Source organism: Eschrichtius robustus, chromosome 8 (assembly GCF_028021215.1).
Source record: "Eschrichtius robustus isolate mEscRob2 chromosome 8, mEscRob2.pri, whole genome shotgun sequence".
Taxonomy (NCBI): domain Eukaryota; kingdom Metazoa; phylum Chordata; class Mammalia; order Artiodactyla; family Eschrichtiidae; genus Eschrichtius; species Eschrichtius robustus.
The window spans coordinates 71,669,504-71,697,431 of record NC_090831.1 but is presented as its reverse complement, the minus strand read 5'-3'; the positions used below and the strand labels follow the sequence as shown (position 1 = coordinate 71,697,431).

Genomic DNA, 27,928 nt, shown 5'->3' with positions numbered 1-27,928 from the left:
AGAGGTTCCTAGTTATCCCACAATTATCAGACAAGATACATTTTATTTTATATGCATTTTAAAAAGAAACAAAGACAGTTTGTCACAGTCTTAAAGAGACAGTTATTGTGAAACTATTTAGATTAAACTGCTAGTGGAACATTTGCCAAATTGTATTTTACTTATTCTCTTGTCTCTGAACACCTTGAGGACAGAGATTGTGTATCATCATTATTTTTGAATAGGTTTCTTGTGCCTGGCATGTTGTGAAGTTGATTAATTTTTTTTTTTTTTTTTTTTTTTTTTTTAGCCTTGGTAATGGGATTCTTTCGGTGGAATTAGGAGAAGATAATATTTTATTTGAAGATAATATTTTACTTGAAGATAATATTTTTTTGAATTTATTTCTTTTCTGTATTGGGGCAAATTTTTTAAAAAGGAAGCTTTAGAGCAGGATTCTTTTTTTTCAAATTATATTTTGTGGAAGACTAGTTCTGTACGAAGCTCTGGTCAAATAAGTTTGGGCAGAGCCAGATATCATATCCCCCTCTTAGATGGTTTTAATTTAGGCTAGGATATTAAAAACTTGAGAAGTCTTGCTGTAAAGAAACCTGTTTGTGTTACTTCCAGCCAGAGGGCAAGGTAGATACTCTGGGGGCCTCTTCCACTTCAAACCAACTAGATCCTAGATTAAAAAAATACTTGTTGATGTATTTCTAAACTTTGAAATGGGAGACACACCCCCAAAAAGGAACAAACTGTGAGGCAAAACCAGAGATGGGAACAATAACAGTAGGCGTGCAATAGAGATTCAGGTTGCCCTAAAGACAGATGCCAGTGGCTGCAATACCCTATATGTAGAAAACTAAGCTTTGAGCCAGCATATTTCTCAATAGTAATATTGGGAGCCAGAGGACAGTAGACTAATAACTTTAAAGTTCTGATAGAAAGTAAGTTTCAACCTAGAATTGTATCCCTAGCATACAGATTCCTCTGTTCTTGAAATATAGGACATTTTTCAGATAAACAAAAACTATGAGGGTTTACTGCCACACTAAACTTATATTAAAGGGTTTTCTAAAGAATAAACTTCAAGAAGGAGAGAAATAATTCAGAAAAAAAAATGATCTGAAACAATGGTTAAAGAAAATAGTAAACTTGTATATAAATCTAAACAGTGTCTGTAAAATAATAATGTCTTTTTACACTTTACAAAAAGACAGTACAATAGCATATAAATGAGAGAGAGATGACCACAATTAGTGTTCTAATGTCCTCTTTACTCTTTAAGGTATTATCTTTTTTTTTTTAATTCATCAACAAACTACACAATACACTTTAATGTTTATTTATTTTTATTTATTTATTTATTTTTATTTTTGGCTGCATCAGGTCTTCGTTGTGGCGTGCGGGATCTTCATTGCGGCATGCGGGATCTTTTTTTGTTGTGCACGGGCTCTTCCTTGCAACACATGGGCTTCTCTCTAGTTGTGGCGTGCGGGCTTCTCTCTAGTTGTGGCGCACGGGCTCCAGAGCGCATGGGCTCAGTAGTTGTGGCACGCAGGCTTAGTTGCCCTGTGGCATGTGGGATCTTAGTTCCCTGACCAGGGATCCAACCCGCATCCCCTGCACTGGAAGGCGGATTCTTTACCACTGGACCACCAGGGAAGTCCCCAGGTATTATCTTACTTTAGAACTTAAGTTAATGATGCCCTTTAGTCCAAGGGCAAGGACTAAAATGATAGAATTAAAATGGGTAATTCCAAACCAGAAGAAGAAAAAAATTAAAACCAAACTCATCTAATACCAAATATAATGCACACATGTACATACACATGCACACGTGCATATATATACTCCGATACACACACACATATACATATATCTATATATATATGAACATTTATATGTACATGTAAAAATCAGTGTTTACATTTCATATGTATATAAAATATGTGTATGTGTTAGGGAGCTAGAAATCAAAAAGTAAGATAATAGAAACATTTATAATCAAAATAAATGTAAGTAGTCTAAACTTGTCAGCTAAACACAGATTTTCAGATTGATTTTAAAAAGAATTTTCTGCTGCTTAGAAAGATACCTAAAACAAAAGGACATAGGAAGGATTTAATTTAAAATGAGAAGAGATTTATCAGACAAATATTTATTAAAAAAGATAAGTTGTATTAATATAAGACAAAATAGATTAAGAGGCAAAAAGCATTATTGGGGATACTTTTTAGTGACAAAAGATTCAAATCACTAGGAAGATTTTGAATGGTAGGCATTTAATAAATTAGCCCTAAAATATATAAAGCAAAAGTTAACATGATTACAGTGAGAAGTTGACAGATTCTCTGCCACAGTGGGAGAATTACTCACTGCTCATGCAATTAATAATAGTGCAAGCAAATAAGTAAACATAGAGTAGACTGTTAACATGCTGATTTTACGAACTTATAGTTCAGTACTTAAAGCATACACTAAGATATCAGAGAATATATTTTTTCAAAGCACACATGAAATCTTTTTTTGATCACATATTGGGCCATTAACCAAGTCCTGACAATATCAGAGAATTGGTATCATTCTCTCTCTGTTAGGTAAGTGCCTTTGTATTCTAACTTATTCTGATAAAAATTCAAGAATCCTACAGTAAATGTTCCAATGGTAAAATGCTAGACACATTTCCATTAAACTCAGGAAGAAAACAAGGAAGTCCATTATTGCTGCTTCTATTCAATATTGTATTAGAGATCCTTAGCCAAAGAAAGATAATTTAAAGATACAAGGATTGGAAAGAAATAAACTTGATATTTTATAATACAGTTATCTACACAGAAAATCCCGAAGAATCTATAGAAAATTTACTAGATGTAATAAAAATTTTAATAATATAGCTGATTATAAGGTAAATATATGAAAATTAATTGTAATTCAATAAAGCTGTTAAAAATTAATTGCATATCTACTTGTCAGGAATATAGAGTTCAAAAATGTTACTTAAAATATACTGTGTGCAATAATAACAAAAAGCACATAGTACATAGGAATAAACATAGTAACTAAGGAAGGTGTATATGCAGAAAACTCATGAAATTTTATTAAAAGGCAATTTAAATATAATTAAATGGAAGGTATGTACTGTATTCTGGAATGGGAAGACTCAATATTGTAAACATGTTAGTTATTCTCAAATTAATCTATAGGTTCAAACAATTCTAACAGGATTTGTCGTAGAACTTTACCAGTTCATTCCAAATTTTATATGGAGGGCAGTGGACCAAAAATAACTGCAAGAGATCTAAAGAACAAGGTAGAAAGGACTTCTCCAATATCAAGACCTATTTTAACTAGACATCTTTTAATTAAGAAAATGTGGTATTGGGAGAGCTATGTGGTATTGGGAGAGCTAGACAAAGAAACCAATGGAGCAGAATATACAACTCTAAAATAGACACAATCATATACAAAAAAAACCTAACAGATATGCCGTTGAAGATCCGTAGGGATAGGAAAGTCTTTCAATTAATGATGCTGTCAATTGGTTATATAACGGAAAAAAGTGAAATTGGACCCTTACCTCACACCATCAAGTATAATCATTTCTAGATGAATTTAGACTTAAATGTGAAAGTCAAAACTTTGAAACCTTTAGAAAAAAATATAGAATATCTTTGGTACCTCAGGTAGGGATAAGTTTCGTACATAGGAAACAAAAAATGCTAACCATAAAATAAAAGATGAATAAATTCACATTCTTTAGGATTAAGATTACGTGTTCATCAAAAGATACCTTAAAGAAAAAAGACAATTATAAACTGGGAGATGATATTTGTTGCATATATCCAAGAGATAAAAGGAACCAATTAATAAAAAAGACAACTCAGTAGAATAAAAAGAGGAAAGGCATGATCAGGCATCTCACAGATGAGGAAACATAAATCCCAGTGTAAATCTAAAAGATGTTTAACCTCATTAGTAATTAGGGAAATGCAAATTAAGACCATAGTGAGATAGCATTTTGTACCTACTTTAGTGCCAAAATTAAGTTTGACAATGGCAAAAAATATGAACTCTAACAATGTATTAGAGAGGCTGTGTCTCAAACCACTGGTGAGGGTACATTGTTACAAACACTTCAAAAAATAATTTGCATTATTATGTGAGGGTGAACATTTGTATAGTCTATGAACATTTAGAACTATTACAGAAAGTGACTCATGTAAAGAGATGTTCAAGAAGGTAACTATCGGTGCTGTTTATAATCTAGATTTGGTGCATTGTATCAATTAACCTAGATTCTAAAAAAATAATGAATATAATATTTGATGTGTATTGATAAAATAAATTGATATATAAAACGAAACTAGAGACCTGACAACTAAATGCAATACCTGTTGTTTTTTCTTTTTTTTATTGAAGTATAGTTGATTTACAATGTTGTGTAAGTTTCAGGTGTATAGCAAAGTGAGTATATATATATATTCTTTTTCAGAATTCTTTTCCATTACAGGTTATTAAAAAATACTGAGTATAGTTCTCTGTGCTATACAGTAGGTTCTTGTTGGTTATCTATTTTATATATAATACTGTGTATATGTTAATCCCAAACTCCTAATTTATCCCTCCCCCCACTTTTCCTTTGGTAACATTGTCTGTTTTCTATGCCTGTGGGTCTATTTCTGTTTTGTATATAAGTTCATTTGTATCACTTTTTTAATTCCACATATAAGTGATATCATATGATATTTGTCTTTGTCTGGTTCACATCACTTAGAATACTAATCTCAAGGTCCATCCGTGTTGCTGCAAATGGCATTATTTCATTCTTTTTTATGGCTGAGTAATATTCCATTGAATATATGTACCACATCTTCTTTATCTACTGCTTTGTCAGTGGACATTTAGGTTGCTTCCATGTCTTGGCTATTGTAAATAGTGCTACAATGAACACTGGGTGCATGTATCTTTACAAATTATGGTTTTCTCAGGATATATGCCCAGGAGTGGGATTGCTGGATCATATGGTAGCTCTATTTTTAGTTTGTTAAGGAACCTGCATAGTGGCTATACCAAATTACATTCCCACCAACAGTATAAGAGGGTTCCGTTTTCTCCACACGTTCTCCAGCATTTATTGTTTGTAAACTTTTTGATGATGGCCATTCTGACTGGTGTGAGGTGATACCTCATTGTAGTTTTGATTTGCACTTCTCTAACAATTAGCAATGTTGAGCATCTTTTCATGTGCTTTTTGGCCATCCGTATATCTTTGGAGAAATGTCTGTTTAGATCTTCTGCCCATTTTTTGATTGGTTTTTTTTTTTTTATATTGAGGTGCATGAGCTGTTTGTATATTTTGGAGGTTAATTCCTTGTCCGTTGCATCATTTGCAAATATTTTCTCCCATTCTGTGTGTTGTCTTTTTATTTTGTTTATGGCTTCCTTTGCAGTGCAAAAGCTTTTAAGTTTAATTAGGTCCCATTTGTTTATTTTTGTTTTCATTACTCTAGGAGGTGAATCCAAAAGATATTGCTGCATTTTATGTCAAAGAGTGTTCTGCCTATGTTTTCCTCTAAGAGCTATTAGTATTCGGTCTTACATTTAGTTATTTAATCCATTTTAAGTTTACTTTTGTGTTTGGTGTTAGAGAACGTTCTAATTTCATTCTTTAACATGTGGCTGTCCAATTTTCCCAGCAGCACTTACTGAAGAGACTGTCTTTTTTCCATCGTATATCCTTGCCTCCTTTGTCGTAGATTATTAATTGACCATGGATGCTGCATTTATTTCTGGGCTTTCCAGCCTGTTCCATTGATCTGTATTTCTGTTTTGTGGCAGTACCATGCTGTTTTGATAACTGTAGTTTTGTTGTATAGTCTGAAGTCAGGGAGCCTGATTCCTCCCGCTCCATTTTTCTTTCTCAAGATTGCTTTGGCTATTCGGGGTCTTTTGTGTTTCCATTCAAATTTTAAGATTTTTTTGTTCTAGATCTGCAAAAAATGCCATTGGTAATTTCATAGGGGTTGCATTGAATCTGTAGATTACCTTGGGTATTATAGTCATTTTGAAGATGTTGATTCTTCCTATCCAAGAACATGGTACAATATAGCTTTCCATCTGTTTGTGTCATCTTCGACTTCTTTCATCAGTGTCTTACAGTTTTCGAAGTACAGATCTTTTGCCTCCTTAGGTAGGTTTATTCTTTCTGATGTGATGGTAAATGGGATTGTTTCCATAATTTCTCTTTCAGATCTTTTGTTGTTAGTGCATAGGAATGCAAGAGATTTCTGTGTATTAATTTTGTATCCTGCAACTTTACCAAATTCATGGATGAGCTCTAGTAGTTTTCTGGTAACATCTTTAGGATTTTCTATGTGTAGTATCACGTCATTTGCAAACAGTGTCAGTTTTACTGCTTTTTTTAAAAATTTGGATCCCTTTTATTTCTTTTTCTTCTCCGATTGCCATGGCTAGGACTTCCAGAACTATATTGAATAAAAGTGGCAAGAGTGGACATCCTTGTCTTGTTTGCTGATCTTAGAGGAAATGCTTTCAGCTTTTCACCATTGAGTATGATATTAGCTGTGCGTTTGTCATATAAGGCCTTTATTATGTTGAGGTAGGTTCTGTCTGTGCCTACTTTCGGGAGAGTTTTTATCATAAATGGGTGTTGAATTTTATCAAAAGCTTTTTCTGCATCTATTGAGATGATCATATGGTTTTTATTCCTAAATTTGTTGATGTGGTATATCACACTGATTGATTTGTGGATATTGGACAGTCCTTGCATCCCTGGGATAAATAAATATCACTTTATCATGGTGTATGATCCTTTTAATGTATTGTTGGATTCAGTTCGCTAGCATTTTGTTAAGTATTTTTGCGTCTATGTTCATCAGTGATATTGGCCTGTAATTTTCTTTTTTTGTGGTATCTTTGTCTGGTTTTGGTGTCAGGGTGATCGTGGTCTCATAGAATGATTTTGGGAGTGTTCCTTCCTCTGCAATTTTTGGAAGAGGTGCAGAAGAATAGGTGTTAACTCCTCTCTAAATGTTTGATAGAATTCACCTGTGAAGCCATCTGGTCCTAGATTTTGTTGGGAGTTTTTAGTCATAGTTTCAGTGCTTGTGATTGGTCTGTTCATATTTTCCATTTCTTCGTGGTTCAGCTTTGGGAAATTGTACCTTTCTAAGAATTTGTCCATTTCTTCTAGGTTGTCCATTTTATTGGCGTATAGTTGCTTTCAGTAGTCTTTTATGATCCTTTGTATTTCTGTGGTGTCCGTTGTTAAGTTATCCTTTTTCATTTCTAATTTTATTGATTTGAGCCCTCTCCCTTTTTTTCTTAATGAGCCTGGCTAAAGATTTCTCAATTTTGTTTATCTTTTCAAAGAACCAGCTTTTAGTTTCATTGATCTTTTCTATTGTTTTCTTCATCTCTATTTCATTTATTTCTGATCTGATCTTTATGATTTCTTTCCTTCTGCTAACTTTGTGTTTTGTTTATGCTTCTTTCTCTAGTTGCTTTAGGTATAAGGTTAGGTTGTTCATTTGAGATCTTTCTTGTTTCCTGAGGTAAGCTTGTATTGCTATAAACTTCCCTCTTAGAACAGCTTTTGCTGCATCCCATAGGTTTTGGATCATCATGATTTCATTTTCACTTGTCTCTAGGTATTTTTTGATTTCCGCTTTGTTTTCTTCATTGATCCATTGGTTGTTTCATAGCATATTGTTTAGCCTCCACGTGTTTGTGTTTTTTATACTTTTTTCTTGTTAGTTGATTTCTAATCTCATAGCATTGTGGTTGGAAAAGATGCTTGTTATGATTTCAGTTTTCTTACATTTACCCAGGCTTGCTTTGTGGCCCAGCATGTGATCTGTCCTGGAGAATGTTCCATGTTCACTTGAAAAGAATGTGCATTCTTCTGCTTTCAGATGGAATGCTCTATAAATATCAATTAAATCCAATGGTCTATGTGTCATTTAAGGCCTGTGTTTCCTTATTAATTTTCTGTCTGGATGGTTTTTCCATTGATGTACGTGGGGTGTTAAAGTCCCCCCATTACTGTGTTACTGTCAGTTTCTCCTTTTATGTCTGTTAATATTTGCCTTATATATTGAGGTGCTCCTATGTTGGGTGCATATATATTTACAATTGTTATCTTCTCTTCTTGGATTGATCCCTTGATCATTCTGTAGTGTTCTTCTTTGTCTCTTGTAACATTCTTTATTTTAAAGTCTATTTTGTCTGATATGAGTCTTGCTACTCCAGCTTTCTTTTAATTTCCATTTGTTTGGAATACCTTTTTCCATCCCCTCACTTTCATTCTGTATGTGTCTCTAGATCTGAAGTGGGTCTCTTTTAGACAGCCTATATACGGGTCTTGTTTTTGTATCCATTCAACCAGTCTGTGTCTTTTGGTTGGAGCAATTACTCTGTTTACATTTAAGGTAATTATCGATATGTATGTTCTTATTGCCATTGTTTTGGATTTGTGTTTATAGGTCTATTTTCTTCCTTCCCTCTTTTGTTCTCTTCTTTTCTGATTTGATGACTATCCTTAGTGTTGTGTTTGGATTCCTTTTTCTTTTTTGGATGTATATCTATTATAGTTTTTTGGTTTGTGGTTATCATGAGGTTTTGATAGCAGTCTATATATATACATGATTGTTTTAAGTTGCTGATATCTTAATTTCAAATGCATTTCAAATATCCTGCATTTGTACTTTCCTTCTCTCACAGTTACTGGTTTTGGTATTATATTTGCATGTGGATGTTTTGCTACCTTTATTCTATGTTTGCCTTAACTGGTGAGTTTTCCCATTTCATAATTTTATTGTTTCTAATTGTTGCCTTTCTTTCCATCTAAAGAAATTCCTTTAGCATTTGTTGTAAAGCTGGTTGGGTGGTACTGAATTCTTTTAGTTTTTGCTTGTCTGTAAAGTTTTTGATTTCTCTGTCAAATCTGAATGAGAGCTATGCTGGGTAGAGTATTCTTCATTGCAGGTGTTTCCCTTTCATCACTTTAAATATATCATGCCATTCCCTTCTGGCCTGTACAGTTTCTGCTGAAAAATCAGCCAATAGTCTTATGGGGATTCCCTTGTATGCTATTTGTTGCTTTTCCCTTGTTGCTTTTAATATTTTCTCTTTGTTTTTAATTTCTATCAGTTTGATTACTGTGTTTCTGGGCATGTTCCTCCTTGGGTTAATCTTATATGGGACTCTCTGTGCTTCCTGGACTTGGGTGACTGTTTCCTTTCCCATGTTAGGGAAATTTTCAGCTATTATCTCTTCAAATATTTTCTCAGGACCTTTCTCTCTCTCTTCTCCTTCTGGGACCCCTATCATGTGACTGTTGGTGCATTAGACATTGTCCCAGAGGTCTCTTAAACTGTCCTTGTTTTTTTTCATTCTTTTTTCTTTATTCTTTTCCACAGCAGTGATTTCCAGCACTCTGTCTTCCAGCTCACTTACCTAATTATCCATTCTTCTGCCTCATTTATTCTGTTGTTGATTCTTTCTAGTGTATTTTTCATTTCAATTACTGTATTCCTCATCTCTGTTTGGTTGCTCTTTATATTTTCTGACTCGTTGCTATAAACTTCTTGTACCTTCTTGCTCTGTGCATCCATGCTTTTCCTGATTTCTTGGATGATCTTTACAATCATTACTCTTAACTCTTTCTCAGGTAGATTGCCTGTCTCCACATCGCTTAGTTCTTCTGGGTTTTTTTCTTTTTCCTTTATCTGGAACATATTCCTCTGCCATCACATTTTGTCTGAATTTCTATTTGTATTTTTATGTATGTGGAAGTTTAGTTATGTTTCTCGACCTTGGAGAAGTGGCCCCCTATAGGGGATGTCCTTTGTGTCCCAGCAGTACACTTTCCCTCTCATTACCCAAGGTCCAGTGACCAGCTGGTCCCAGGGTAGGTTCTGACCTGCGTTTGCGGACTTGGTTCCACAGGCTGCCAGATCGTAGTTTTCTTGCTTCTGGTGTCTGCCTTACGGTGGGTTAATCTGGTCTAGAAGCTTGTGCAGACTTCTGGTGGGAGAGGCTGGTGCTTGCCCACTGGTAAATGGAGCTGGGTCTTGGCCCTCTGGTGGGCAGGGCTATGTCAAGGGGCATATCTAGAGGTGGCTATGGGCTTAGGAAGTCTTTAGGCAGCCTGTCTGCTGATGAGTGGGGCTGTGTTCCCAGCCTGTTGATTGTTTGGCCTGAGGTGTTCCAGTCTTGGAGCCTACAGGCTGTTAGGTGGGACCTGGTCTTGATACTAATTACCCAAGAAAGATGTCTGTCTCCAGCAAGAGTTCAAGTAGAGGAACACTCCCCAATATTACACCACCAGCTTTTATGACCCCAGAGAGAGCCACAGCTGCCCAAGCCTCCCAGGAGACCCTCCAAGACCAGCAGGTAGGTCCAGTCCAGTCTCTTATGAAGTCACTGTTTTTGCCCTGGGTCCTGGTGCTCACAAGACCTTATGTGTGCCCTCTATTTCCCCCATTCCTGTGGAGCTACTGCAGTCAAGCCCCACTGGCCTTCAAAGCTAAATGCTCTGGGGGTTCCTCCTCTCGATGCCGGACCCCCAGGCTGGGGGCCTGACATGGAGCTCAGAACTCTCACTCCTGTGGGAGAACTTCTGTGATATAATTATTCTCCATGTGGGTCACCCACCCAGGATATGGAATTTGATTATATCATGACTGTGCCTCTCCTACTGTCTTGTTGGGTTTCTTCTTTATGTTTTTGGATGTAGAATATCTTTTCTGGTAGGTTCCAGTCTTTTTTTAATCCATGGTTGTTCAGCAGTTAGTTGTGATTTTGATGTTCTCGTGAGAGGAGGTGACTCAAGGTCCTTTTTCTCCACCATCTTGTCTCCAGTCGGGTACACAATACCTGGTTTTAATTGAATTCTAGATTACAATATAAGAACTATAGAGAAGACATTATTGGGAAATTAGGGAAAGTTGAACATGCACTGTATATTAAATTAGATAATATTTTATCAATGTCAGATTCTTAGGTGGGACTGTAGTATTGCAGTTATGTAAGAGAATGTACATATTCTTTGGAGATGTGTACTTAAGTATTTAAGGGTGAAATTGTTATTATGTCTGCAGTTTACTTTCATATGGTTCAGCAAAGGAGAAGAGCTATGTATAGAGTGGGCCAAAAACTGCCTTCGGTTTTTTAAGTACAAATAAAAGACACATTTTTCATTTTCACCAAGAATGTTATTGAACAATGTGTTCACCCTTTTGTTCCACTACCTTCTGCGATTTTTCAGGCAACTTCATAATTCCATCTTCCCAAAACTTTTTATCTTTTTGAGCAAAGAACTGTTCCAGGTGCCTTTTACAGGCTTCTCGGGAATTGAATTTTTTTCCATTAAGAGAATTTGTAAAGACCTAAATAAATGGAAATCCAAAGGTGCAATGTCTGGTGAATACAGTGGATGAATCAGAACTTCCTAGCCAAGCTGTAACAGTTTTTGCCAGGTCATCAAAGAAACGTGATCTTGTGTTAGCCTGATGGAAGATAATCCATTTTTCTGTTTACTAATTCGGGACGCTTTTCGTCAAGTGCCACTTTCAATTGGTCTAATTGGGAGCAGTACTTGTTGGAATTAATCATTTGGTTTTCCCAAAGGAGCTCATCATAGAGAACTCCCTTCCAATCCCACCATATACACAACATCACCTTCTTTGGATGAAGACCAGCCTTTGGTGTGGTTGGTGGTGGTTCATTTCGCTTGCCCCACGATCTCATCCATTCCACATTGTTGTACAGTATCCACTTTTCATCGCCTGTCACAGTTTGTTTTAAAAACAACATTTTCATTACATTTCAGTAGAGAATCGCATGTGGAGATATGGTAAAGAAGGTCTTTTTCTCTTCACTTACATAGAACCTAAACATCAAAGTGATTCACATAACCAGGCTGGTGCAAATGATTTTCAAAGCTTGATTTGGATATTTTGAGTATGTCAGCTATCTCCTGTGTGGTATAACACTGATTGTTCTCAATTACTGTTTTGATTTGATTGCTGTCAACTTCAACTCGTTTACCTGACCGTGGAGCATCGTCCAGCAAGAAATCTCCAGCATGAAACTTCACAAACCACTTTTGACATGTTTGATCAGTCACAACACCTTCTCCATACGCTGCACAAATCTTTTTTTGCATTTCACTTGCTTTTTGAAATAATGAAGCATAATATGCCAAAAACGTCGCTTTTTTCTTCCATCTTCAATATTAAAATGGCTACACAAAAATTCACCAATTTTGATGTCTTTTTTTAAATGCACGCTGATATGATAGGTGTCACATACAATCTAACAAAATTGTTTTGAATGAAGTTAAAGACAACTAAGTGCTACTAGAGCCACCTAACGGAAAAAACAGAAGTAACCTTTTGGCCCACCCAATACATGTGGTGCGTAGAGACACGTGAAGCTAGTGTAGAAAATATTAACCATTGGTAAAGGGTATTAACTTTGCTATAATAAGTCTGAAATTTTTCAAAATTAAAAGTTGGAGTGAAAGCCAACAAAACGGAACAGTATATCATTTGAGGATGAATATACATGTGACAAAACTGTATAATAAAAAGGAAAGCAAAATAAAATTCAAGATGGTTGTTCTTTTTGGGCAAAGCAAGGAATTTGAGAGGGAGAGGGCCACATAGGTCATTCCATGTGTTGGTAATATTCTGATTTGTGCCATGGATTCACAAGTGCTTATTTTTACTATGCCTTGTGACTTACATATATGTGATATATTATTTTGTATATAGCAAATGTTATATTAAAATAATGAAACAAAGATTGAATTGATTGAATTAACTGTGCTATGCAAAAAGGAAAAAGAAATTTCATGACACACGATTTCTCTGAGTAAGAATTTGTTAAAGGTTAGGATGGAGTAGGAGGAGAACACCTATATAATTTTCTCTGTCCCAGTATTTCCCAGACTTATTTGACCAAGAAAACTCTTTTCATATATCATACCTTGAAGTTCTGTTGAATTAATGGCCTCAAGAGTCCTTTTGGGGAAAAAGGGTACAAATGAACTTATTTACAAAACAGAAGTAGAGTCACGGATATAGAAAACAAACTTATGGTTACCAGGGGATAGGGTGGGGAGGGATAAATTGGGAGATTGGGATTGACATATACACACTACTATATATAAAATAGATAACTAATAAGAACCTGCTGTATAGCACAGGGAACTCTACTCAATACTCTGTAATGGCCTATATGGGAAAAGAATGGATATATGTATATGTGTAACTGATTAACTTTGCTGTACACCTGAAACTAACACAACATTGTAAATCAACTATACTCCAATAAAAATTTTTTTTAAAAAAAGTCATTTTGGGAAAAGATGCTTAAGCAGGACTAATAAGAATTTTAAAATTTAACTTGTTGATAAAAGCAAACTTTATTTCATTATAAAAACAAATACTGTCTGGGTAAATTAATGAAAACATTTCAACCTTGGTTTTAGGAAGAGAATTAGCTTCTTATTAACCACCCCTGTTCCATCCTGTATATTTAACTATGAAAGGATTTTTATTCTTTTTATGGAACACTTAGTTACAAGAAGTTGTAGTCTCTGGATTTTATTTTTTTTTTACAACTGGACTATTTATTCACTGCCTTCTAAGTGAAATCTACAATAACCTAGAGTCATATATGTCCATTCCTGTTTAGACAGGGCCTGTACTAGTATATTGGTGAGAAGAGACTAGATGTTGCTGCAACAACAAACCATGCTACAATCTTAATACTTAGCACTGCTTGTCCTAAGTGGTTTGGCAAGGGGCTTTGCTCCATGCAGTCATTCAGGGATTTTTGCTATTGGAATTTTTACTGTTTTCTAGTTGTGCCATTTGGGACATTCAACCTCGTCAGTCTCTGTATCAGGTTAAGGCAGAGACTAGAATTGCCCTGGGAACTTCAGCCTGGAAATGACCCATATTACATCTAGCCATATTATATTGGCAGCAATCGGTCTCTACCATAGATAATAATACTAGGACTAAATTTGAATCATGGGAAGCTTGGCAAAAAGCTAATTTATATAGGCGTGTTCACATACCTGCTTATTCATAGTGGGAGTTTTATCTTTATATCTTAGATGTTGAAGATCACATATAAACAGTTTAATATCACTTATTTTTTGGTAGTCTATGCAGGTCTTTTCCCCTTCAGGTTGAATGTAGTTAATTGGGATATGGTGTACAAATGAGTCAACAAAAGCAGCTAAAGGAGGAATTATTTACATACAGTTAATCTACACATTAATATTTCTCTGTTGTCTCTCCCCCTTTTTTATGGCAGCATGAAAACATTCCTTTTGAAGACAAGACTGCATCAGTTAAAGTGGTAAGTTCATATAACAGTAAGCTAAATGTTATAATGTTGAAACTATTCATTGGTTAATTTATTTGCAGATCAGCTAATGCTTTGAACATGCTAAATGTATTTCAGTGTATTGAGAGCAGATAAGTAGAGTAAGATAATTTAATAAATGTGTACACTATTTTGTGTAATAACATAGAAAATTTGGTCTCTCAGATTTTTATCCAGGAAAAAAATAATCTTGTACGTTAATTTGAAACCAGTATGTATTTAGGATCAAAGTTCATAAAAGAACATATATTAATTTCTTGAATTCCCAGTCACAGGTGACTTCTAGATACTGAGAATCCAGATGGGGATCAAGACAACAATGTCCTAGATCTAATGGAGTTGATGAGTCATTATAGTTTTCTATGTGCAATTAAACATGGGATAAGGATGGCAAAAAGGAAAAAGTGGGGCAATAGAAATGTACAGAACAAGGAATTATTAAAAGTAGTTTTCCTCCTTGAGGAAATAATGTTTTAACTGAGGCCTCAAGCTAGTTAGGCTTAGGGGGAGAATTTATGAACATTGTAGGCAGAAGGAACTGGAACAAAGCCCTGGAGAAAAAGGAGCGCATAGAGCATTGCAGGAGCTGAATGAGAACCAACAGGACACTTAGCACGGGGGAAATGGCAGGAGAAAAGACAGAATGTCTAGGCAGAGGGCAGATCCTGCAGCTTCTTAGGAATTTTAAGGACTTTGGAATTTATTCTCAGGGCAACTGATTGAACGTCCTTGAATACTTAAGCAGGGATGTGGCAAGATCAGATTTAAAATTTTAAAACATTACTCTGACTAAAATGTGGAGAATATTTTAGAGAAAAGCAACAAGTGGACGTGAGGAGAACTATTGTGAGATTCTTACCAAAATGAGATGAGAGATGAAGATATTGTAGATAAGGTAGTGTTTTACTTTTAAGTACTCTATAAGAGATATGTTAAAGTTTATTTTGAATGGTGGATACAATATTTTCTTTGACTTCTTTTCTTACATTTCTCTTTTAGGATTTTCTGTGGCATCCAGAGGTTAATGGTTCTATGAAACAGTGTATCAAAGTGTGGACTGAGGTCTGTATTTGAAAGTATAGGCCTTGCTGGTTTTGAGCAATCAGATTTTGAAAGCTCATTCTCCCATACTCACCTGTCCCATTCTCCTGTACTTTATACCAACCTTTTTGATTTCGACCATGCTGGGTTGATTATCACTTTACTGAGAGAACAAAGTTTTGATCCAATACCTCTGTTATCACCATTCTAACCCTATGGTGATTATGCTTATACCACACTTTACTGATTTAAAACTTTCTGTTACTGTTGTAGCTCAGTTAATTCAAACTCAGATAATCTTTCTAGCACTATATACATTCTCTTGAGCATTTGTCCACTTTGTTCTTCAAACTCATGTCCTGATACTTCAGGAAACTTTTTTTTTTTAATATCCTGTTTTTCTCCCTTTTATCATTATATTTGTGACCTAAAAGTCGAGCCTAATGTGTTTTGGCTCGTAATGTTTGGAGATAAATTAGATATAAGGCAAGTATGCTGTTAACCTCAGAAAACCCCTAACTTCTCACAAGTCCACTTTAGAACTTCCATAGTCTCTCCATATAGCTCCTTGTCAGTCCTTTAATTAAACCTGTATTCTTTTCCAGAGGTATTTGCATTTGGGATTGGTAAAACAATATTCAATTTTGTTGACCTTGTTTTGCTTAATTACTTGTGTTGCAGTGATATTTTTCTTTGCTTCTTTTCACAATAAGTGTTTAGTACGGCAACCAAATAGACTTTGGTAGGATCCAGTGAGAACCTAGTCAACATTTTTAACTTTGTTTCTTTAGGAAAATGTTTAAGTTTTCAAAAAACAAACATGCAGACAACTTCTAGAATTCAACTTTCTGGAAAACTGGGATCTCACATAATTTTGTTTTGTTTTTATTGATGTGTTTTTAAATGTCCAGAAGTATAATGTTATGAGTATATTTCAGATGATTTAAACATGTGTTTTACCTTGTGCTGGACCTGAAAGTATATCCATTAAAGTAGTAGAAATTCACAGTTAAACAAACATCAGTGTAACATAATTTATAAGTCAGGCAAGATCACAAAAAACCTTTGTTATTTACTAACCTGGAGATATATTGCATATTCAGATCTTCTGTTCTTATAATTTGCTAACACTAGTTTTTGGAGCTTTAGATTCTGTTGTAAAACTCCTTATGATTATTGGGGGAGAGGAAAGATTCAACTTATTTGGATAGATGGCCGTGTAATTACCTGAGATTGATTAGTTCATTGGTTTCAATCAAAGAGTATGTATGTATGCATGTATTTATGTATTTATTTTTTAATATTTCCATAATAAGCTGCTAGATCCTGAGAATACAAAGTTCTGTATTTTTATTATGTATGTACTATTACTAGCTTTGTTCTAGGTACTAGGAATGTGACTGGGAATTAGCCCCAGTCTCAGGCCTTGAGGAATGTGCAATCTAGTAGATAGTGACTTTCTTATGAATAAAGGTATGATAATATGAAGGGTAACAGTAGAATTGAGCGCAAAGAACTATGAAAGCACCATGGAGAGAGGCACTTAGAATGAGGGTTGTTTAGAGTAGTGAGGATCTAAGAAAGCTTTACAGAGGAGATAATATTTCTAGAAGAACAGTGGATTAGAAAGATATACTTATGAACTGAAACAGCCTTACAGATACTTACAGGCATAAAAGCAAAGTTGAATTTAAACAACTCTACTGTTATCCAACAGATATTTATAAATCAGCTGCCATATTTTAGGCAACAGGCTAAACACTGTTGATACCCTGGTTAACATAACAGAGTTCCTCTCCTCAAAGAGCTTCTAGGTGAGTGACAGATATAAGTAATTAAGGAAACCAGCAACTTAGATTTAATTCTGTCGGTGAATGGTAGTCATTAAGTCTGAGCTACTTAGATGGATTTGGGGAGTCTTGGTATGGAGTGAGTTGATATTTGAGGTGACTTGAATAGAAATAATTGAATAGGCAGCAAGTATGGATTAAATAAGAGAGTGTGGAATGGAACTATAAAAAAGATTATGAGAGGAGGTAGTAAAAGGGGTAAGAGGAAAAGCAGAAGAAGAATAACTGTAATATCACACACAGGGAAGGAAAGAGTTTTAAAAAGTGGATAGTAGTGTCACTTTAGGAACTATATAAGGTAGAATGAAACTACAGGACTTGGCAATTCAGAGTTCATTAATGGGCTCTGAGGGCAGTTTTAATGGATGGTTAATTCAAAATCAAAACATGATAAGTTGAGGCATAAATGAGAGATATAGAAATTAGCATAGTGGAAGCGGAATGCTCTTCCAAGTAATCTGTTGGTCAAGAGTGTGAACGGGAAGAATTTGAGAGTGAGACAGGATTGAAGGAGCATTTTTTGAGGATAAAGATGATTTAACATTTTGTGGATTGAGGGAAGAAAGAAGAGTAGAGAAGGATGAAATGGATAATTCAGGAGTCTGAGGAGATAACTTATGGATATAGCTCCAGAAGTAAAAAGGGAGGAGATATAAACGCAGAGCAATGGGCTAGCCATTAAGCAGAATAGGAACATATTTTGTTTACTCTCCTGTCAGAGGAAGGTAGACTGGGTGAGCATATGGACAAAGTTGTAAGAATGGAGGAAGGAAGGCAAGAGCACACAAGCCAGATGAATTCTGTTTTCTCTGTGAAGTTTGAGAATTAGGCTTTATGCCGAAAGTGAGGAGGAGGACAGGAGGGACCTGTGTAAGGGAAAAATGATTTGGGATAACCACTGTGAAGAGTGAGAAAGGGAGCCACCTACGGATGAGGAAAAAGTTTCACTGAAGTAGCAATGTAAGATGGAGCATGCTAGACTGGAAACTGGAATATCTCTGACGAGAAATAGATTAATTTTGTTATTACTTTTCTCTGCTTTCATAGTTTTCTCCACTGAGCATGTTTTACCTTCATAATGAGACGTGACTGTCATTTCTATTTTTATATATGGGTTGGACTTCTTCTGATTTCTTGTTTTTAATTGTTTCTTGTGCACATGATTGTATTATCAGATCTTCTATGTTGTGGAAGATGCATTGAACCCAGTAGTCGGAAGACTTAAGTTCTGGCTTTGTCCCTGCCAGGCCTCAGCAATAGCTATAAACCTTTCTGAGTCTATAGCCTTTGTTTTTTTTTTATTTTATTTTATTTTATTTATTTATTTATTTATTTATTTAGGCTGTGTTGGGTCTTCGTTGCTGCGCGCAGGCTTTCTCTAGTTGCGGCAAGCTGGGGCTACCCTTACTTGCGGTGCTCAGGCTTCTCATTGTGGTGGCTTCTCTTGTTGCGGAGCACGGGCTCTAGGTGCCTAGGCTTCAGTAGTTGTGGCACATGGGCTCAGTAGTTGTGGCTCGAGGGCTCTAGAGCGCATGCTCAGTAGCTGTGGCACACAGGCTTAGTTGCTCCGCAGCATGTGGGATCTTCCCAGACCAGGGCTCAAACCCATGGTCCCTTGCATTGGCAGGCGGATTCTTAACCAGTGCGCCACCAGGGAAGTCCCTATAGCCTTTTTTTATAAGATATGTATAATATCTTCCTGCCTATCTAACAACTGGCGAGAATCTACATTAAAATGAGCTAATTTAAGAGAAATACTTAGTAAATTACTAAGTACTATATAACTGGTAGTATTATTAATAGTATAATTTGCACTAGGTGAGGATCTCTACCAAATTACTCAGTTTTTTTCCACATTATGGTCTATAATAATTATCAGTTTACTTTGTTAAATACATACTAGATTGGCTTTCCCAAAAGATCATGTTTCTTTAGAGCACTGCATTTTATTTAACACTTAAACTGTATACCCTGTAGGCTTCCAAGAATACTTTTTAATTGGCTGACATAATATACTAGAGCTTTACACAGTTTACTCAGAATTCAGAATAATATTAGGCTGTGTTAGATTTCAGTAGTGTTTTTTTGTCTTTGTTTTTGTTTTAAAGAACACCAAAGAATTAGCCATACAAGCCTCATGCCATCCTGTATAGTCATATAACCATGTAAGGTTTTAGGCATGGGGTGTCCATCTTATTGTAACAAGAATCTGATAAGGAACCCTAGAAAATTCAAATGCATTTAAATAGAAGAAGAACTTAAATTTAAGGGAAAAAATTAAGGGATATTACTTGCGTTAATTTCCTGAACTGAATATAACACTATTATAAAGATTTTTCTTTCTTCAGGATTCTGTTGCAAAGCCCCATGTGGTTGTAGCAGGAGCTGCCACAGTAAGTTATTATCTGTATTCTTACATAATGATTTTTGTTTCATACTTAAGAACATGCTAAGAAAAAATTAACTGATGTTATATAGAATTCTTGATTATACTTATATTTTAATTCCTATTTCTATTAATTAGTTAGACGGATAATTTTTTAAAAAGATCTGAATGAACTTAGGAAATTTGATGGTAAATGTCAATATTATTTTATATCTAAAATTACGTTCTTCTTGAACGTTATACATTGAAAGTCTAATTTTATATCAGCTTTTTATAACTGCCTTCATACATTTCATGAAATAATTTGACCATACTTTATTCTAATATTGAATAAGAATGGGAATTATCTTAAAATAATAACCTTTGTTACAATAGAGGAAATTATATACTTTAATTTTTCTGTGACAAATACTGAATTAATGCTTAATTTTTACTTCCTCTTAGTGGTCTATTAAAATTCACAATGGCAGCAACGAAGCACTTTCCCAATATAAAATGAACATTACCTCCATAGCACCACTTTTAGAAAAATTGGCAAAGACTAGTGATGTTTATTGGGTCTTACAAGGTAAGGGATAAGTAATGAAAAAAATGTCATTTTGTATATATTTTGAGACATAGGTTTCCATTATCTTCTATTTCAAGAAGCAGAATTACTACCTTATGAGAATAAATTTTGAAATAAGGTTTGAAAAATTAGAATAAATTTGAGCTATTTGCTTTCCTGTTTTGAACTTAAGGAATAGACAGACTAATAAATATAATAAGTAAAAAAAAAAATTAATATTAAATAAAGAGGTTCTCCAAGGAACCTTAGCAGGTAGAACAGCTGCAGAATATAACAAAGAGAATAAGTCCTAAAGGCAAATAAGATGTTTGCCTCTGATTTTTTAATTTCTTACCAAGTATTTTTATTGTGATTGGGAAATAGAGAAAAAATTGTCTGGTTCATAATATTATGTTCATTGGAAGTAAATATTCTTTGGAATCGACAATATATTTAAATTCAAACCAGCTAGTTTATACTTGGTAATGAAATTCTTTAAGAGAAAGTTGACATTAGATCAACTCATTTCAGGAGTTTATTGAATGTCCATTATTTAATGCCTAGCACAATATGAAATGCCTTGGGTATTTTAGCAATTCAAGTTGTTTGTCAGAAACTCTTATGATTGTTTCCAAGTTTAATGTCAAGCTGAGAGAAACAACACGGTGGTGATAATCTCTTCCAAAATCCCTATTTCATTTACAGACTCATTGTTAACCTTTCTATTACTAAAGTGAGGAAAAAGTTAAATTTAAATGATTTATGGTAAGTGATAAAAGACCTCGATCCTTAATAATATTACCTCCTAATTGTGTGAACAAAGTTTGCAAAATGAATCAGCAACAGGAGGAAAAAAAGATTGGCTGCTATTCTTAATTAGGCCATCTTCCATAATCCAGTTTTAAACTCCGGTTACCTGCTATAACCCAGCATCCAAAATTTTTAAACTCTTAAGACATGCTAGAACATAAAAGTGTTTCCTGAAAGCTGTGTACCTAAGAGAGAAGAGGTATAAAAGTTCTTTAACTTTAAGAGGGTTATGGATTGATTCAAAAATTGAATACAGGATAGGAAATCTATTGTAAACCTTGGCCAACTTTATTTTAAAAAGAATTATTAAGTGCTTGGAATTCTCTGAACTTTAACAACAAAATATGAAATGCAGTTAACTAACTTGCATGATTATAATTTCTACCAGTAGGGATTTTTAAGTGTATTTTTTAAAATATGTTTCATGTGCAGATCCTGTTTATGAAGATCTATTAAGTGAAAATAGGAAAATGATCACTAATGAGAAGATAGATGCCTACAATGAAGCTGCAATCAGTATTTTGAATAGCAGCACCAGAAATTCTAAATCGAATGTTAAGATGTTCAGTGTTTCCAAATTAATTGCTCAAGAAACCATCATGGAATCTTTGGATGGCTTACATCTTCCTGAATCAAGCAGAGAAACTGTAAGAATTCTTGTATCTCTCAGTACAGACCGTAATATCTAATGGGTTATGGCTATATGTCACTATAACGTGGTAATAATTTAATTGCAGTCTTAATTACTTGCAGTTATTCTATCTAAACATAGATCTAGAAATAATTGTGCTTTCCATCACCTAGCTGAATATATAAGTGAGAGTTTTAGTATACTCTAAGGGAGAAAGTTATGGAAGGGAGGAAATGCGACTTCATTTAGGAGTGCTAGTTACTCTTAATATCCCTTGTTTCCTATAAAGCTTATAAGTTCTCAGCACACTCATGTTTGAAAACTACTGCTTTATATTCTCTTTGCCTTGAACCTTAAATTTACAAGATTAAACTTCTGTGAAGAGCACATTTTTTTAATATATAGAATGATTTTTATTATTTCCTTCTAGTTCTGATACCCTAAGCATGATTCAATGTACAAAGTAGATACTGAACAAATCCAGATTGATGGGTGGAAAAGGATTTTAGGTTAAGTACAAAAGAGAATTGCATAATTATAAATTTTCACACATAGTACAATAGATATTATTTAGAGTTATTGTTTTCTTATAAAGCAGTGGTTCTTAAACTTTTTGAGGATCACATAACCCTGTATCTGATAAAAAGTAATGGTTCTATTCCTCTCCTGAAGAAAAATACATGTCTGCATACACACACACACGGTTCTCCATATTTTTTCAGGGGCTTTGTGGACTCCCTGGAACTGGTTAAGAACCTTGGGATGGAGTTTGTAGGCTAGTATCTGCAAGAGTTCCAGGCTCAGAGTCTCCTGAAGTCTCAGAGCTAAGAGAATGAGATTTTCTAAATAACTGAGTACTTTGAATGTTTTAGGCTTAAATAATATAATCATCTTAAGAGTTCTAGGGGTACCTAAACTCTAAAGTTTTCATAAACTAGATTTGACTGAACCTTCAACTAGAAATACTTAACAGCTTGCCTAGAATATTTTTATTATAATGAAACCATGTTGAAGATTCTACACTTTATTTAAAATTAGAAATCTTAAAACTGTTGAATCCTAAGTGATCCATAAACTGTAAACCAAATGAAGGGCATATTATAAATATTGTTAGCTAAGAATTAATTATTTTTGGTGGCAGTTATTTTATATTCTTTTTTCACATCTAAAGACTGGGACTCTATCTTAAGTATCTTGGTATCTTTTGTATTGAAAATCTGCTAATTAAATTTCTTTGGTCCTTGACATCTGTCAGTATTTTTGTAACCAAAGGTCACAGCCCATTAACAGCCATGAAATCAGCATTTTTTTCTTTTTTTAAAGAATGGAATGGAAAAAAGTCAGATGCATTCCAAGTAGTAAGGATAGGTATTGTTTCCCATATACGTGTTCTGAGTCACATTCTAAAATGAATTTTTCATTATGGTTAATAACCCAAGAAGTTGGAAAAACCCTGAACTAGTTATTTACAGATTGAAGGAATACCATTATTTACATGAATGTTTGGGAAATCGTAGCAAAAAGTACAAAAGCATTTTGGTTTCAGTGCTGAAACGGTAGTATTCACAGGAGAAAATCTAATGGGAAATACATTACTGACAAGATAATAATGAAATAACTTGATTTGTTCACAGAGTGCAATGATTCTTATGAACGTGTATTGCAATAAGATTTTGAAGCCTGTAGATGGTTCCTGTTGTCAACCCCGGCCTCCTCTTACTCTCCTACAGAAGCTAGCTGCTTGTTTTTTCACTTTATCTATTATTGGATATTTAATTTTTTATATAATTCATCGTAATGCTCATCGGAAGAATAAGCCTTGTACTGATTTGGAAAGTGGAGAAGAAAAGAAAAATATTATCAATCCCCCAGTGTCTCCATTAGGAATACTTTTACAGTCTTTCTGCAAACTTGGCCTGATCATGGCTTATTTCTATATATGTGACCGTGCAAATCTATTTATGAAGGAAAACAAATTTTATACACATTCAACTTTCTTTATTCCAATTATCTACATCTTGGTTTTGGGAGTATTTTACAATGAAAATACTAAGGAGGTAAGAGTCATTTTCTTTTTAGTTCATGTTATCCTTTTCATCTCATTACAAAGTGTAGATTAAAGAAATAATATCATTTATCATGCCATAATATACAAACATTTACATATATAGAAGAGGATGAAGGAATATTGCAGCTGTACTTCACTTAGTGGACTCTTAACTGTTGCTTTTTTGAAACAGTTTAGAGAAAGTTCAGAGTTTCATAAAGATTGTTGAAAAGTTGGAAAATAATGACCTGTGAAAAAGATATCATGATTTGGTGTCATTTTGCCTGCTTGAGGTGCTCCCAATTTTGTAATGGTCTTCAAACATGAGATACTATTATCTTTTATAAGTTAAAAACATATAATTATACTAATAAACACTTGTTATATTTATATGTGTATATAGTCAGACATGTACACACAAATTAGAACTTACATAATAATGTGGGCACTGTTCACAGTCTTCTGAATTCCTATTTTAGTATTGCTGTAATTGCTCAGAATATTAATGTAACTCCTTTATAAGTCATGATTTATTTGAATTAATAAATTCTATTGTAAGACATAACTTTCATATGAGGATGATTAATCAGTTCTTCATTTCCAGTGGGAATATTCTAGAGAAAATAAAGTATAATAAAGGAGCTTTTTTTTTTCACAATAAAGTATAAAAGAACTGTAAGATCTTTTCTAACTGAAATTCTAAGATTTTCTTAAAGAAAATTATAAAATGACATTTTTTTAGATTTACAAACACATCTGTCATAGTTTAAAAGTAATCTTAATATAAAACCATAAGTATCAACTTAAATATTTAAAGTCTCTTTTATATTCATTTTCAAATTCATATTATACTTTAAATAGTTTTATTATCTCTTTTATCAAGAAATAAAATGACAATCTTTAACTGTTTTTCCCCCAAGGTTCTTTTGAAAGAAGCATTAGCTTTATATCCTATGAGAAAAATGTTAACATATTTAATGTATACTGTCCAAATAATAGCTTCATGATGAATTTTAAAACAGATTTTGATTCTTTTACACAGACTAAAGTGTTAAATAGAGAACAAACAGATGAATGGAAAGGCTGGATGCAACTTGTGATTTTGATTTATCATATCTCTGGAGCAAGTACAGTAAGTATTTTGAATTTAAGTTCTGAAAATATAGGAAATAATGTCACTTTAATGTTTCCTTAAGGGCACCAATTCTTTTGTGTTTTATATTCTCTACCATTTGGAGACCCTTCTTATTTCCCACCCAATTTTTCTGTCTTCCCATTTTTCTCCTACCATCTGACTCTTTGAGAATGTATAGTCTTAAAAGCAAAATAATTATTTTTTAAAAGATAAAGCAATAATTTGTATTTACTTTGCCTTAATTTTAATGTAGTAGGAACAGCTAATAATCTAAGGGTATTGTTTCATGTCCTGCTGAACAGCTAAAGTTATCAAGAAACTTTCTAGATGATACTTAATTGCAAAGGATTTAGAATAGGCAAGTTACTATTAAAAGAAATCAAATTAGATGATTATATTTTATATTCTATCCTTCACTGTATGTTAGGAAGTTTGACCAATCATTTTTATATTTTTAAAGTTTAAAAACTTAGAACTCTCTTGCCCCAGTATTCAGAGTACTCAGATACCGATGGTCTGCTGTTGTTGACCATGTATTATGTGCCATACTTCATAAGTGTTACCACTTCCATGAGATGGAAGACCCTTCCTTTGCTCACCTAGTGCCCTCTGTACCTGGACAAAATCATTTTTCCCTTATTCGTAGGTGTCTTTTTATATCTTTTAGACTTAGGATTCTCATGATATGGGGACATCTTGGATTTGGTAGGGGTAGAAAAAATGTGTTCAGAATTGTAACATTACAGTTACATACATTTAAAACAAGCTTTTAAGAGTAAACCTAGGTATCTAATAACCACTTTCACACAAGTTTTTATAAGGAAGGTACAAACTGATTTCTATAAAATATGTTTTAAAAATTTAACAAATTCTTTCATAATTTGGGAACTACTGAACTGGTTTTTATTGCTTTATTTGCTTATATAAAGCACACGTCTGTAAACAGTAACTTAACATAGAATCAGTGATTCCATTTAACACTGAGTCAATGTTAAGTTGAGATAATAGGGGAGTGTTGCCCAGAAAGGAGTATTTTGAAATTTCCATTGCAGCATTTAAGAAGATAAATAATACTAGGGTTTTTCAGATATCTCTAACAATTAGAAATACTAATGTTATTCTTCATTAAGTCTCTTTATTATTTTCAAAAATTACTGGTGATTTTATGGATGGCTTGTTTGAAGGGCAAAAGGCAGAGGAAGAAGTATCATTTTTACTGAAATTGTATGGCTATGATATGTATATTTGTGACAGCAGTAAAACTCCTGTGACACTGCAGCTGAAGGGGACCTAGTGAATTCAAGTAACTGTGGAAGAACCAAGACAATAAAAGAGATCCAAAGCAAGGAGAGATGAAGATAGTAAGAATTAGTTCATAAGCCCAGTTCAGAATTTGTAGGATAAATTTAGCAAATTTTCTAAAAAGTAACGATGAATATTGAATCATAGAAATATCTCTGACATATGAAGAAAGATTAGTTTAATTTGAGTGGGGTGGGGAGAGGGTTTTGTTTTAAGAAAATGCCACTTAAGACATAATTAATTGCTGACATATAAAGGGTAATAGTACTGTGTAAAAATATATATATATATCAGATAGAAAGAATTAATGGCAGATTCAGTTCTTCAATTCATTGATTCCAGAAAGGATTTGGATCAGCAAAGGATGAAAGCAATTTGGCATTCTATTATAATTATTTGCCAAGCTAGCATTCTAATACATCTTAGACTATATCCCAATACATTCTAAGTTACAATTTAAAAACATCTATATTCTGGAAGGACATACTTTTCATTAACAGATCAGTTGTTATGATTAATTAACATATCCCTGTTCATTTATATAGAATTTTGTGGTTAAAAATTACTTGTGTCTACACTGGCAAAGCATTATTAGCATGGGTTATAATGTATCTGGGGACTTGATTCTTGGATATTTGTGGGATTACCCTCATTAAAAACTTTTTAATGGTCATGATTATTTTAATTGCCTAACCTTAATGCTTTTTATTTTGAGTAAAATGTGTCAGACTTTAGTTGTGCCATGTTTTTATGGTAAAATAGAAACTATGTCAAAATTTACAGAGAATTATTAAAATAATCCAGATGGTCTGGCAGATTGCAACTGTTGGTGTAAACATTCTTTTAAACATAACTTATATCTGATATGGATAAAATATTGTGAATGAAATACAGAGAGTGCAGCAAGTTAGGTATATACAGTAGATGATTTTGTGTTCCATTGTGGCTTTTTCTCCTTTGAGAGTTTGTAAATAACTTCCAAACTCAGGGACCTGAATAAAAGGTCTTAAGGGAAAATTTGTGGGGCTAGAAAAAGAAGAGAACCAGCAGTCAGCCTATTAATTCTAATGAAATAGGATTCTCAATACACTTTTAATACTAAAATTTTGTTGTAAGTAATACTTGACTCCTGAAAGACAAAAAGGAAAACAGTTCGAATTAAAGGGGACTAAAGAGGAATGAAAACTAAATGCAATGTGTGATTCTTGGTTCAAGGTTCCTAAATCAAAAAAAATTTTTTTTAATCATAATGGATATCACTGGGACAATCAAGGAAACTCATATATGGATTGTACGGTAGATACTATTATATTTATATTAAATTTCATGGGTATTATAATGATAATATAAGAAACTATGTAAGAAACTTTTCTTACAAGAAACTATTCTTAGTATTCTTAGGCGATACTTGCTAAAATATTTAGGGATGATGTCACATGGTCTGCAAATACTTTTGAATAGTTCAGCATGGTAAATAGTTGTTCATTGTACTATTCTTGCAACTTTTCTGTTGGTTTAAAATATCTTAAAAAGTTGGGAGAAGTATTACATGAAATTTGTAATAATCCAACATTGGTAGAAACTTGGCAAATTGTTGTGATAGTGTTTAATTCAATTTAAATGGTTGTATTTACTGTTTAAATATAACCAAGTCTAAACATTGTAGGCCCAGACCCAGTCTTGAGGGGATTCGAAAGCATGTGTTATGGAGAATGGTTGAAGTAATTGGGAATGGTTAGCCTCGGTTTGACGTCTGTTTTCAAATAC

At 33.8% G+C, this 27,928-nt stretch overlaps 1 protein-coding gene across 7 annotated transcripts in view; it reads left to right on the top strand.

The window, feature by feature from the left end:
• The window catches only part of CASD1 (CAS1 domain containing 1), a 68,025-nt gene that overhangs the window by 9,780 nt on the left and 30,317 nt on the right, over positions 1-27,928 (top strand). For 2 of the 7 annotated variants that reach the window (XM_068550636.1, XM_068550642.1), the window contains exons 4-10: positions 14,341-14,385; positions 15,412-15,474; positions 19,652-19,696; positions 20,134-20,257; positions 21,479-21,693; positions 23,312-23,734; positions 24,767-24,856. In XM_068550636.1, coding sequence (XP_068406737.1) covers positions 14,341-14,385; positions 15,412-15,474; positions 19,652-19,696; positions 20,134-20,257; positions 21,479-21,693; positions 23,312-23,734; positions 24,767-24,856 — 1,005 coding nt within the window. Of the gene's footprint in view, positions 1-1,371; positions 1,657-10,367; positions 10,402-14,340; positions 14,386-15,136; positions 15,308-15,411; positions 15,475-19,651; positions 19,697-20,133; positions 20,258-21,478; positions 21,694-23,311; positions 23,735-24,766; positions 24,857-27,928 lie in introns of those variants that run through there. The other 5 variants (XM_068550637.1, XM_068550639.1, XM_068550640.1 and 2 more) reach the window with 5 other exon arrangements.